The following is a 14,487-nucleotide window of genomic DNA, read 5'->3' as shown; positions in this document are numbered from 1 at the left end:
ATGTAACAAATGTAAAGAGAGTGTTATTATAAAGGTAAAAAATGATAAGCTATTATAAAGGTTGGATTTGAATTCGAGGGAAGTGTGTACGCAAATTTAAAATTTGAATTTTAAAGTTAAAGCTTTCGGCGGAAGCTTGTTTACATGTGAGAGTTCAAATAAGTACATTTAGCTGCAGGAAAGCATGATGGCGAGAGATGTAAGTCTTTGCAACTTTGAGGGTAAAAGGCTAGGAAGGGGGTAAAGTTACTATTCAAAACAGGCAGTAAGAACTACAATATACATAGATTTGGCAATGTAAAGTTATAATGATTTCAATGCTCGGAAAAAGAGGTTAGATAAAGGCAATACACTTCTAACACAAGATACTAGAAGGCAAACGCTTGCCGAAGTGTTTAAAAGATATAAACCGAATTATAATCTCTTGTATATTTTCTGATTACATTTGTATGGTTTATATACAGTTGTACAGGTAACTAGAGTGCTAATAAAATGGTTATACAGAGAGTAACTAAAGGCTAAAATACAGAGATTTGTTTTATCCATTAAGGCAAGAGTCCAGGGATTTGATTTGCTAATTCTACTGCTGGAATATGACTGTAATCTTCAATATTCTCTGATAGTGTTTATTTGATAATAATAAGGGGGAACATGAATTTATTGAAAATTTCTGAGTTACCCAAAAGCTCAAATTCTGGTATCTTTTATCATATGTCCATTATTTAGGCAATTACATAATGATGTTTTACGTGACAACTCATCAACTACATGACTCGTTCAAGTCAATGGATGGTTTAAAATTCATGGACGACTTGCATAGAACCATGCTAGAGCTGGTGCAGAATTAATGACGCTCCATGTTGAGGTTGAAGAGTTAAAATTGGGAAAGGTGCATGCACGTAAGATGGAGAAAGTTGGAACCTAAAGCGTTGTAAGATCATAGCTAGTGCCACTTTGGCTTCAACCATTGCCAAGTTTTGGCCAATGCATATACGAGGACCCCCTCCAAATGGAATGTAAGAATATTTGCCTTTGGTTGCACTTGAAACTCCTTCAGAAAACCTCTCTGGTTTGAATTCAAGCGAATCCTTGCCCCATATTTCCGGATCATGGTGGAGTAGGATTACTGGCACAGTGAATATCATTCCAGCCGAAAGATTAATGTTACCTAGTTTTGCATCCTTTGGAACTGATCGAGTAAGCATTGATGCAGGTGGATATAATCTTAAAACTTCCTGTAGAACCATTGTTACCTGCACTTCAAACAAACGAATAACATTAACTATATTGATTCTGAGTTTCTACACTGCCCAACAGAACTCCATATATTTGGTTTCTTACTATTTTGAGATGGTTTAGTCCGTCAAAATCAGGTTTTCTGCTGCCGAAAGCTTGTACAACTTCTTCTCTTGCACGAGTTTGCCATTCTGGATGTGTGCTCAACATAATTAAAGTCCAAACTAGCAAATTTGAGGTTGTCTCCGAGCCAGCGAAATAAAAAAGCTTGCACTCTTGCATCACTTCTTCAATGTCCATCCCAATTCCATTTTCTTTGATTTCTTCGGAGTTAGATTGTAAAAGAAGACCCAACAAGTCATCTTTTTTTATTTCTCCCACTTTCATTGCTTCCTGTCGTTTGCTGATAATACCTCTCAATAGTATTTGTATTTTATTGCAGACTGTTTTCATTCTTTTGTTTGCTTTAATTGGAAGATACCTATAACCAGCATCTTGTGTTAATTGAGATTTGTTTCACTAGGAAATATTTTGTAATAATATCTTTGTAGTTGTGTTGGCAGTCCTGCAACTTTTGGATCAGAATTTTTGTACATGAAAGATGTAATTTAATTACCTCCATCCGGGAAAGACAACAAACTTCATAAGTTGAAGAGTGAGCTCAACTTGTTCTTTCTGCAGGTTAAATATTCTTCTGCCTTCTTCATAATTACTGCCAAATGCTGTCCGAGAAATCACATCGCCAGACAGATCTTCAAGACTAGGCCAGACATCAATTTCTGCTGACCCCGTCACCAAGACTAGTGTTTCCCATTTCTTGATCATCTCATCACAACTCTGATGAATTTCTGGCAGCATTATCTGTAATGAAAAAGGAGGAAAGATAATAAAAACTCATTCAAAAATCTAGAATGCAGGCTTTCTTAGTTTCTTCTTTGCCATAAAAGCATAGCTTCTTATGTTTATGCGTTACACCCGTTGTATTTGATTGGTAATTCTTAGGAAGCAGATTTAACCTTTAACTTCGCCAAGTGAAATGCAGGATTCATTATTTTTCTATCTCGGGACCATTTGGTATCCTCGGAGCTAATGAGGCCACCAAGAATCATATCACCAAGTGGGTTGGGGTGCATCTTGTGAAATGTTCTAGGCTTGGACATAATTTCCCTAATTTGTTCAGGATTTATCACTTGTATGCTTGGTGTTGGTCCAAACCAAATAAATGCCTTTTTACCTGCAGATTAACATCTATCATATTGCAAAGTTTTACATTTAAATGATTTTTATCCTGCAAACACAAAGTTTGTGTAGAAACTTTACCATATTTCTTGATGATGCTATGGATGTAAGGTAAAGCATGGAAGGAGACATTGTCAGACAATTTGATCTGCTTAGGCCTATTCTCCTTGGCCATTGCTGCAAACTCAAGCATGTCGCCTCTTAAAAGCCGGTATGGATTGCCATGGAATCCTTGATCTTTTAGTAACTTCTCATACTTCTTAGGCCTTAACCAAAGCCAGTTCACCACTTTCATTGTTATAGTTGCCACACTTGTGACTGCAACAACTGAGAGTGCTAACATGAATGGTGAAATGTCTTCCATTATCACTTTTAGTATTAGTGTTAATGAACGCACTCGGTTTACTGGGCACAATTAAGAAGGCGCTATATATACACATAGATATGTACCAAGGAATCACAAGGTAAAGCATTAAGGTCATTTTCTACATTTCAAACATATGTGCATTTGTCATAATTTAATGTAATTACATATAACAATTACTGGATCATTTCATACATAAACCGGACTCAAACTTTATGAAGGGATACATTGATTACGACAAAAGATTTCACTGCACATTGTGGGTGTGCTAACAATAAATATTCTAGACTTTGAATGTTTTAGAAGTATAACCAAGGGTGATATAGTGAACTCCACCTGAAGGCTACGTACTTCTATGTCATGACAGTGAGCATCAGGCGTATTTAAAGTTGTACCAAGTATTGGTTGGACTAGAGTGCTGATTATCAGGCTAAAATTTAAAATTCGTCGGACTAGCACATGCACAAGTTCAAGTGTTGTATCCGGTAGTCTCTGATAGGGGTGAGCGCGGTTCGGGCGGTACGGTTTTTCCTCAAACCGCAAATCAAACCGCACATGCGGTTTGATCAAATTTTCAAACCGCAATCGCACCGCGTACCCTCAAAAACCGCATAAACCACACCACAAAAATGCAGTGCGGTGTGGTGCGGTTCACTGCGGTTTGTATATTACAAGTTTGAAAATTTTAATTAAATACAGAACTTAAATTAATTAAATTTCTGAGTAATATAACAAAATCGTCAATATTCTTCAATAATACATATTAGAATCCACTCCGTAAAGTTTAACGTAGAAACTTGCATCGGCAATTAAATGAGTTCACTATTAAATAGGGGGTTTTGTAGTTTGTACCAAGTGTCTCATTATTTTATTTTTTATTTTTGAAGAAACACAAATAGGATGATTACCACGCAACAACTGATCTTGTAGAAACAAGATGATCACTAAGTAAGCACTTCTACTATGTTAAATGGAATCAAACTTAATAAATGTAATCATGAAATATAACTATTATATATATATATATATTAAATATTGCGGTGCGGTTTGAACCGCATTTCAGAAATTTAAAATCACAACCCGTACCGCACCACGCGGTTTATTAAAAATTCAAACCGCAACCACACCACGAAAATTAAAAACCGCGTTTTGCGGTGCGGATTGGTGCGGTGCGGGCGATTTTTGCGGTTTTCTGCTCACCCCTAATCTCTGATAACATAACTAGCTCATGCACCAGTTCAAGGGTCGTATCTATGAGTCTCCCACAATACTGTTAGATTTAGGCAAATGTAACCTTCTAATGTTTTTTGTTAAGAACATTAATTCAATAATACAAAGTCATACGTCATCTACACAAATGATCGAGTCGAGCAAACATAAATGGATCAAATCGCCGATACTTATGCAAGTCTTCGTGCAGAGACCATCAAACGATATGTTGAAAAAGATATATTTACATATACCTGTTTCATGACAATTCCAACGTATTTGAGCTGTCGACCATAAATATAACCCAGTATAAACCTTCATCACTAAATCAGATACAGCAGTCACAATAAAGGAGAGAAACAAACACACTCTCACCAAGGAGAGAAAATAAACTGAAAATCTAAATAAATATTTAGATCTGAAAAAATGAAATTTAAAAAGAGATAATCATTTCATCCTCAAATCCAATATGTTCCGCTTGAATTCAAGATGAACGAAAATCTAAATTCTGACAATTAAATCTAAAAACAAACTAAATAGGTAAAAATTCTTTCCTCGAAAAAAAGATTATTAAAAGAAATAAAAAAAATTAAGCAAATCAACAAATTTGAGGCTTTCCACCTGATAAACCGACGGAAGCCCCCGTTAAAAGGAGACTGATTTTGCAGAGAGGGCTAACCCTCTAATGTTATACACAAAATTTCTTTTAAAGAAGTTCCCGAATTATTTATTGCCATCACTTCACACACAATCCTAAACTAGCGCAGAAAATTATTGATTCTACTATATAACTTAAAAATTATTCGAAAATTAAAGTTCATAAAGATAAAAGATGATTATAAATTGATATGACATACACAGTAAACGGATAACATCGTAAGGTGGTGGAGAATGTCCGAAGGGCTCTCTTGTCTTATAAAATGTTGCTGTATGCGGAGTTGAGGGAATGTTTAGCTGGAAAAGAGTACCGATATGGCATGAAGGCTGGCCTTCATTAACATTTTATTAATAGGCTAATAGAATGAGTTTCAGAGTTTGAGTAGTAGACAATTTATTAAGGAAGGCCAAACGAGTCTTCAGTTGTATGCATTCCCAAATCAATCGCAGATGAACATGAAGAATCAAACGTGTGGTCTGGCAACCACCAAGAGAGGAGATTTTTTACGAAGAGTAATGCCACTAACAGCAGTCATATCCAAATCTTCCAATCTTTCGCCATCAGGCAATTCGAAGTTGAACTTGTGAATGACATTTGCAACTACAAGCTCATTAACAGCCATTGCAAACTGAATCCCAGGACAACCCCTCCGACCTGCTCCAAAGGGAAGATACTCATAGTTAAAGCCTTTGTAATCAATATGACTATTTAAGAACCTCTCAGGCCGGAACTCCTCTGGTTTTTCCCACAATGAAGGGTCTCTTGCAATTGCCCATACATTTATCAGTACTTGTGTTCCTGCGCTTATGTCATACCCCATAAATTTCACGTCCTGCCTCGATTCTCTAGGAACTAGAAGCGGGGCTGTAAAATACAATCGCATACTCTCTTTCATTACCGCTTGCAGGTAAGTCATTTTGCCTAAATCAGCCTCTGATATCTTTGATTTGCCTTTGCCAATTTCTCTGACCTCATTCTGCAATTTGAGCATGGCATCGGGGTTTTTTATAAGCGCTGCTAGTGTCCACTCCAAAGCTGTCGATATTGTTTCAGTTCCAGCACCCAACATATCCTACAAAAAGTTTGTAACCCAAGTAAAGGATTAAAATAATTCCAAGTTTTAGATATTGAAATTAGTACTCACTTAGACATTTACTGTTAAATACACCTGAAAATTGGACTTGTTAGTTTTTCTGGTAGCAAGTGTGAGCAATATGAATTTTCTTAATCTCAGCAGGAAAGAATTTGAATTTGGAAGCAGTGTGATCACAAATACTGTGCAATAACAGTGTAAGCGGTTGTACACTTAAATTCTTATCAAAATCGAGTCTAATTCTAGCATAAAAAGGGCGCCAAATCTTCACTTTTATATACTACATAAGAGAGAGATTTTGTTACATACCCAGATGAGAGATTTGATACATTCATTATCCATAGTAGAGCCAGCATCTGCCTCCTGAATCTCAAGCAAAATGGAAACAAAGTCATTGTCTGCACTAGCATTATTCGATGCACGAGCAGTTAGATGTTCTTTAAGAACACCTTCCAGAAAATCATCAACCCCTTTGGCTGCTTTAGCCACCTTTCCCCTCAATCCAGTAAGCCAATCAACCCAACCGAACATTGGAAAAAAATCCTCTATACTGCGGGAATAGCCTAACATCTCCATTATTTCCAGAATTAATATCTTGTATGAATCCACTTTATCACCACTCCCTACTGAAACCTTGCAGACTACATTGCCAGTTACTTCTATCAACAGTTCGGTTAAATTTATTACTTTGGAACAAGAATTTTCAATATTTTGGACTAAAAGATCAACCTCCTCTTCTCTGACATTCTGAAACGAATTAACTCTTTTGTTGCTTAAGAGCTGAGTGACGCAAATGCTCTTTACTTGTCTCCAATATTCAGTATAACGAGCAAACACCATGTCCTTTCCATTATAGAAGACTTTATTAGCGACACTTGAATAAGGCCTGTCTGCGAAAATGAGATCATGAGTTTTCAAAACCTCACGAGCCGCATCAGCTGAAGAAACAACAAGAACAGGCACAGTTCCAAACTTAAGTGACATTAGTGGACCATACTTTAGAGCCAAGTCTCTAAGTGAATGCTGCGGGTCTGGACCGATTTGATGAAGGTTTCCGATTATAGGGTATCTTGGTGGAGAAGGTGGCAGATTCTTGGAGGGTGTTTTTTTAAGTGTTAACAATTTGTACACAAATACTGTGACAAGAAACAATGAGAAGAAATACAGGTACAGGGGATTCTGTTCCGGCATCTTCATTGCTGTTGCCCTGCACTTTGAATCAGCTAAAACTAAAAGCTACATATATATATATATAGCAACAATGTGTGGATGCTGAGTAGTTAAAAAACTTCTTTCCAGTTTTTCATTTTCGGAATTTTAATATTTATTGTAAATATCATAAACCCAACAATAATGGAACACAAATTGAACTTATCGATTGCAAACAGAAAACTGACAAAATGTGATAATTCAATCTAAAATTGACAAGCAGTTCACCAATTTAGAAAAAATGAGATTCTGTAAGGATTTTCCTAGAGACGATTATTTGAGGTGGCTTTCAACCTCTACACCGGTCAATATTATACAATTAAGTCCTACCACGTGCATAATTGTATGACCCTATGCAAACCTAGCCCGATAGTCACAAAGAATATTTTCAGTAATTAATAGCTTATTCGGTAATTAATCGAAAGCAATTTAACTTAATTAACTAAAATATATGATTTTATTTAAATTTTATTTAATCTGCCATAGGATTAAAAAAACACATATAATCATTTGTTTAATATTATTACTTAATTAGCAATATTTATAAAATAACCCCCATAAAATGACTAGTTTATACTTAATATTTAGATAAGTTATGCCTAATAATCATTATTTATTGCTTAATAATTAGACATTAATAGTGTGTCATGTGACTCCTGCATATTTAAATAAGTTATGCCTAATAATGACTTCTGCATATTTAAATAAGTTATGCCTAATAATCATTATTTATTACTCCCTCCGTCCCTTTCAATTGTTTACATTTTTTAGACACTGTTTGACACGCATTTTAAGGTGCACATAAAGTATAATTCTGTAATTTTTTTTTACAATTTTGTTTTTCTGAATAAAAATTAAAACATTCAACTTTTATTCAGAAAAAAAATGTAAAAATAAGTTACATAACTATACTTTTTATGCTCGGACAGTCTTTAGAAAATGTAAACAATTGAATACGGAGGGAGTACTTAATAATTAAACATTAATATGTGTGAATCCTACATGTAAATTATTTACAAATTATTTTGCCTCAACCGCAATTAAGTTCATATATATACACATATAATATAATTATATATGGTTATTCGATGTCCCCGATAATTATAGGTTACATTCCCGTATTTTCGAAATTAATTTCCCGAAAATCGGGCAGCGTCTCCTTTGTTTATCGGCCTACCCGTCAAAACAATTTGACGTCAAATCCACAACAATAATCCAATCACAACAACAACCAACCACAATTCGCAATCCCAATCACCGATACAATTCAGTTATTAATTATTTTTATTCATATTTTATTTTTTTCCTTTTCGTTTCGAAATTAATTTCAGAAACTAATTTTATTTAATTAAGAAACGTAGGACTCGGATAAAAATCATCACCGTCCACCGTCGGTGTAACGACCGAGAATTTTGCGTCATAATTAAGAAAGTAAAGTATGTGTTATGTGATGAGATTATGTGATTAAGCAGTGATTATTTGTCTTATCTGTATACTAGAGTTAAGGAGCGTAAATAAAAACGTTCCAATTTAAAGAGTCAGCTTAGAAGTCAAGCTGTGTTGTCGGGCCGTCAGGTAGAACAGAACCCGTCCCATTAAAGAGTTAAAGAATATATTAAAAGGGGAATTATGTGTGATTGAATGAAATGAATGTGTCAGTAAAGTGTTTTGTCCTAAGTGACGTGTCAGTCGATAATGATAATGAGAAGCGTAATCGAAACGCTGAACGTCGGGCCGTCGGGATGAACGTGACCCGGTACGCGTAAAAGAGGATAAATATTAAAGAAGAATAAATTTATGATCAGACCTAAGTCGTTATATGATCGTATATGTGTGATTGCTTGCATGTGTGCATGATTATATGTTCTGTGTCAATTTTTATGAATTTTAAAGGAATTATGTGATTTAAGTAAAGGTTTAATTAACCTTCGTGCATTTTTATAAAATCATCTGAGATGGATAAAAACATGGGATTTGTTATGTTATCTTCGTAGAGGTCTTAGAGACTTTTTAAAAATGATAAGTGAATTTAATTGTTGATCTTTGCATTTTTAAATCAATTTTATGTGGAAAAGGTATTTATTAAAGCGAGTTTGCGAAATTCATATAAAATCAACCGCTCGCTCAAATTCTTATTATGAGTAATGGATAAAAAGCTAATTTCGAGGCCTACGCGTTAAAAATGTCATTTTCAATAATTCTTGACTTTCCGAGAGAGAAATACTTTTATTTTGAATTTTGTTGCAATTAAGTAAAAAGAGAAAGAAAATGCAAACTAAAAAGGGAGTTATTAGATTACTATTTTGCCCTTAATCTTGGTGGAGTATAAATACTCCCTTCCTTCCTCATTTTCTTCTTCTTGCCGAACACTCACTCTTTTCTCCCTTCTTTTTCTCCTCTCTCTCTCTCTCTCTCGAACACTCTCTCTCACTCTCTCTCTCGGCTCTTTCCCCATCTCTTTTCTCTCTCTTGCATGCAATAACAAATACTCATCCAAATTCAAAGATATAACCATCTATAGCTTCCATTTTCGGTATACTTCTTAGATTTCACTTGCATGTAAGTGTTTGTATAAGTGTTTATGGTTCCATCTCTATGGTTATGTTCAAGGAAATATAATTTCTTGATATATGATCATAAGAGTAGAATTCAAGTGATTTTATGGTTTAAAACTCAAGAGGAGACCCGTTATGGGCACTCTCAAGTTCGACCACCACCGGCCATGATCCAAAGGAGCGCCGGTGGGTTTTCCATGATGTGATTGTTGGATTTTAATGTTGCATGTTATGGTTTCTTGAAAGCTTGAAAAAGGGTTTTGTTTCTTTTGTTGAAAATTGAGTATGTAATTGGTAAAATGATTTCCTTGATTGTAAAATGAATGTGTGCATGTGATTGTTGCTTAGAAAATCAAAATTGATGATTTGCATGTGAGTTTTTGCTTCGGCTTTATGCTAATAAAAAGGGAAATTGAATTTTGTGACTTGATCTTGGTATGAACTAAGCTTAATTAGTAGGAAATAGAGTTGCATGTAAAAGAGGAGTTAGTGATGCATGTCAATGTTTGGTTCTTGGATTGTGAATTTTGAATGTTTGCCGAATGGAAAATGGGTTTAAAAGAGATTGATTTGTGATTAAGTGAATGCATGCATTGAATAATTTGATTAAGGTTGAGTCATTAGGTGATGTTTGGCTTTGTGCTTCAGAAATCTTGATGAAAATGAGTTAAATGACTAAGTTAAGGCTTAAAACAAGTTAAAAATGTGATATAGGACTTTGCATGTCAAGATTGATCTTTGTATGTGTGTTTTCTTGATAAACCCGAATGGGTTGAATCTTTAAAGTGGTTTGTTGTGAGTAGACTTGATTAAAGTAATGATGGATGGTGATTAGATTAATAAGGAATGAATTATTGTTGCATGCTAAGTTTAGGTTTGAATTTTTGAGTTAATAAGAAAGGAAATTGAATTTGGTGAGATAATCTTGGTAAACACTAAGTTTGTATGATTTAAAAGCAATTGCATGATAGTTTTAAAGGAGATCAATGAGTGCATGCTAGTAATTAGTCTTTGAGTTGAAAATTATGTTCTTGCCGAATGAAAACAAGATAAAAAGGGGATAACTTGGTGATTAAGTGTATGCATGTTGATTTGATGGATTGATTAAGTTGAAAGCACTAAGTAGTGCATGGTTTGGTGACTTAATGAATGGAATGATTTAATAGGGGATTAAAACAAGAAAGAAATGTGGTATATAACCTTGCATGTCAAAATCTATTTTTACATGTTTGATTCTTGATTGTGATAAGTGTTAAGGCCGAATAGGCCATAAGAAATAAAGGTCAAAACTTGATTTTGGTAATTGAAAGAATGATTGAGTGTTATATGTGAAAATCTTTGATTTTGCTTGATTGGATTGTTGTTTTGGTTCGAATTAAGGAATAAAAGAAAAGGAAATTAAGTCGATTGATATAAGTGATAGTATGCACGTAAATGTTTGGTTGTAAATGGGTCTAGTACTCGTAAAAGAGTCGTGTTAGTTTGATTTGAGAAATAGCCAAGGTCAAGCGAGTACGCTTTGATTGCTAGGTATATAAGGATATAAAAACTTCGAGAAAGGATTGTGCTATGTGCTATGTGTTGTGTGGTTATTTGTATAAGCTATATTTGTATGCTCGAGTCAAAGATATAATCGAGTTATCGTATAGAGTGATCGTTCCGGGAACTAGAGTTGGGAATCTAATTAAGATTTTGGTTTTTATTGTAGATTCGGAGCGTGAGGGCATTCGGGCTAGGAAAGGGAAAAGTATACTAGGTGGCAGTAGTTCAACCCTCAGGAAAGCAATTTCAGGCAAGTAACTCTGATTACTTGTGTAAATGATTATAAAGGAAATATTGTTCATACCATGTAGAGTATGGAACTGTTAAAGTATAAAACCCTTGCTTTATGAAACCCTGATATTGATTTGAAGTACCCTTTGTTCTTGATAACCTGTTATTGATAATCCTATTGATTTCACCCGTTGATAATCTGCCTTTCTGTTTAAGATTTCTATAATGCCATGAATCATATTGAACCTTTAAATTATCTTGGATAACTCTGTTAATGATACCATGTTTCTCTTGATCGTCCTAATGATCCCTAAGTTATTTCTGATCCTTCAAATTTAGTGCCTTGTTATCCTTGATACAGAATTCTTGAGAATTGTTCTTTGCGTATCTTTGATTCACTCCCTGAACTTTGTTTCTTTAAAATCTGAATTAAGAATGAATTTCGACTTGAAAGAGTCCGAATGATTTCAAAGGCTTGGTAATGATAAAATGAATTTTAGAAAACCTATTGTTTTCCAACTCAAGGTTTTCCAAATGAATTCCTGATGGATTGGATTGAGACGTAAGAGGCTAGTGGGACTAGTCCAGTCATGGTAAGAGGCTAGTGGGACTAGTCCAATTTAAGGCTGAAATTATGCCGAATGGTACCTTAAAGACCGAAATGGAGGTCGATATGGGCTGATCACCCGTATATAATGAAATGGAAAGATAAGTGATCCAATCAAGGGTTCTAAATGATTATTTAAAAAGGGAACTGAAACTTTTATTCAGTAAATTGATATTTGGAAATGAAAATGGTTTATACTGTTTTGAAAAGAGTTGATTATGATATTGTGGAGCTTAAAGCTCAGAACCCTGATTCCTGAAATTGTTGATCATATGAATGATTCTATATCTTGAATATTGTTGCTTTCCTCTATCGAAATATCTATTTTGATCCTATAATGAATTGTGATGAATGTCGATTTTTGCCCTGTTTCGAGCTTTGTTTCTTGAAAGCCCAACTATTCTTCGGATACCCTTTCCTTATCTCAAAGAAAACAAAAAATAAATATATGGAAATCTGCCACCTAGATTAGCTAAAATAGAATGCCCTAGTTGGTTCAAAGTATATTGAGAATTGATATTGTAGAACTGCTATATAGTTACTTGCTGAGTTTTCTACTCACTTGTTTTGTCTTAATCTAACCATGGCAGTTAAGCAAGAAGATGGCCAGGCTTAGGCGCACTGCTCGTAAGAGCGTACCTGGTGGTCCCTACCGTGTTGAGGGCTTCCAGTTGCCAGAGCAGGTAGTACAGGTTATGAGTGAGCTCGCGCCTAGAAAGTGGTGTTTAAAGATACAATGGGTTATCTGTCGGTTCCCAGCCGGAATCGATATTGATTATTTAATAATATTTTGGGTTTGTAAGTTATATTCTGTGATTGGTAGTTGTAATCTTGTCTCATACTTTATCCTGTTGATCATGTTAGTAGTTAATCGGGGTTTATGCATATTTAATTAGTAGATTAGAGGTGTGTGAGTCCTCATTTCCTAACCCCGAGATTGAGGTCGTCACAAGTTGGTATCAGAGCTACAGGATCTAGTCCCTGAGACAAGTTAGGTTTTTTTTAAAAAAGGGGTATTTTAGGAATATATCTATATCGCGAGAGAGTTCGACTCATGTAGAGTTGAGTTAGACTATTAGGTATAGTCTAAGGAAAGTGTTTGATTGGTAAAGCAGAAACTAGAGTTAGGGTGTGAGTTAGCTGGAAGCTTTATTTGACCCTAACATTGTTTCTTGGATGCTGTTTTATGTTTTCTCTCAGGATCCTAGTAGTGGTAGTGACTCAGACTCAGAGATTAGCTTGAATGGTACCCCTGTGGACCCTATTCCACCCTCTCCAGAGGAGCCTGTATATGTTAGTTCAGACCCAGAGGAGGACCCTTCTGAGAGTAGTGAGATCCCTATGCAGATTTCACCCTTGAGGCCTGATTTAGAGACCCCTGCCCCTGAGCCAGAGTCGGAGATGCCTAAGACTGTTCCTGTCAGTATTTGTGGCAAGTTAGCCCAGGACCGAGACTTTATGTACTCCCGCATTCCTGAGTTAGGAGCTTTGGTGGATAGACTAGCCAGGGAGTCTAGGCAGTGTGCTTCTGTTATGGATGATGAGTGGCGAGTTCGAGTGAAGATGGTGGGGCAGGTTGCCAGGAGGAGATTGGATGAGGGACCATCCACTAGTGATGCTGATGCTGAGGCCCGGAGGCTGCATAAGATCATTCTCTGGATGTTGGTTGTGTTGAGAGAGATCCTAGGTGATTAGACGGGACTGTTGGTTGAGCCCGTAGATTGTTGTTGTTGTTTTCAGCGCCGGTAGGCTTTGGGATACTTGGTCAGATGCCGGGATCCCTTTTTCATTTATCTTGTTGTATTTCAGACCAGTGCAGTAGTAGTAGTAGTTGGAAGTTAGGGGTAGATAGGGGGATGTTTTCCAGTTTTTCCTCTATTTAACCCTGCTATTTATTGTACCTTGTTTCAGAACCTTAAAATCCAGAATATTTCCTATGTAACCCTTGATTTAAATAAATCTATTATTTTGCTTTCCTTTATGTACCTTGTTTATCTTATAAACTGTTCTCAATGCCATGTTTTAAATACAGCTATGTTTTCGTACAACCATGTCTAAAGATCGTAAAACCCTATTCCGTGCCATGATAAAACAACACTGATATGAGAATTATGTAGTAATAGGATTGCATGTGCAAATTGGGTAAAACTTAAAACCCACAAAAGAGATTTCATAAAAAAAATTGTTGTTATATATGCCATGCCATCGTATTGCTAAATAATTGCTCAATCAGGTTTTTATGAAATGGCCAACTCACCAGATCACCAAGAAGAAGAAATTCCCACCCAAGACCCAGAAATAAACCCAGAAACCACTTTGATGAGCAGACTTGCTCAGCTTTTGCAACAACATGTGGCCCCAAAAGTTGGAAATTTCAAGCACTTTCAATCTGTTCACCCTCCAGAGTTCTTAGGTTTGCCAGATCCGGTTAAAGCACAGTCGTGGTTGAGAGAGATGGAAAAAGCCTTTGAGCTAGCCGAAGTTAAGGACGATAAGAAAGCTCAGTACGCAAGTTATTATTTGAGAGATGAAGCAGGTTTCTGG

At 35.6% G+C, this 14,487-nt stretch overlaps 2 protein-coding genes across 3 annotated transcripts; both read right to left on the bottom strand.

Annotated features, from left to right (window-relative positions):
* Positions 1-491: 491 nt before the first annotated feature.
* Positions 492-4,705, bottom strand: LOC141708421 (cytochrome P450 CYP72A219-like). Of its 2 annotated transcripts, none has more exons than XM_074512043.1 (6): positions 4,303-4,705; positions 2,557-2,802; positions 2,253-2,470; positions 1,853-2,097; positions 1,342-1,717; positions 492-1,253 (listed from the first exon to the last, which is right to left on the bottom strand). In XM_074512043.1, the coding sequence occupies exons 1-6, from the start codon at positions 4,367-4,369 to the stop codon at positions 828-830; spliced, it is 1,578 nt and encodes a 525-aa protein (XP_074368144.1). In that variant the 5' UTR covers positions 4,370-4,705; the 3' UTR covers positions 492-827. The 2 variants fall into 2 exon arrangements, with proteins under 2 accessions (XP_074368144.1, XP_074368145.1); XM_074512044.1 differs by having other exon boundaries at positions 2,557-2,793.
* A 142-nt stretch (positions 4,706-4,847) lies between these two features.
* Positions 4,848-7,108, bottom strand: LOC141708423 (psoralen synthase). The gene is made up of 2 exons (XM_074512045.1): positions 6,109-7,108; positions 4,848-5,778 (listed from the first exon to the last, which is right to left on the bottom strand). The coding sequence occupies exons 1-2, from the start codon at positions 6,994-6,996 to the stop codon at positions 5,170-5,172; spliced, it is 1,497 nt and encodes a 498-aa protein (XP_074368146.1). The 5' UTR covers positions 6,997-7,108; the 3' UTR covers positions 4,848-5,169.
* Positions 7,109-14,487: the final 7,379 nt, after the last annotated feature.

Source organism: Apium graveolens, chromosome 2 (genome assembly GCF_009905375.1).
Source record: "Apium graveolens cultivar Ventura chromosome 2, ASM990537v1, whole genome shotgun sequence".
Classification (NCBI taxonomy): domain Eukaryota; kingdom Viridiplantae; phylum Streptophyta; class Magnoliopsida; order Apiales; family Apiaceae; genus Apium; species Apium graveolens.
This window is presented reverse-complemented; position numbering and strand designations above follow the sequence as displayed.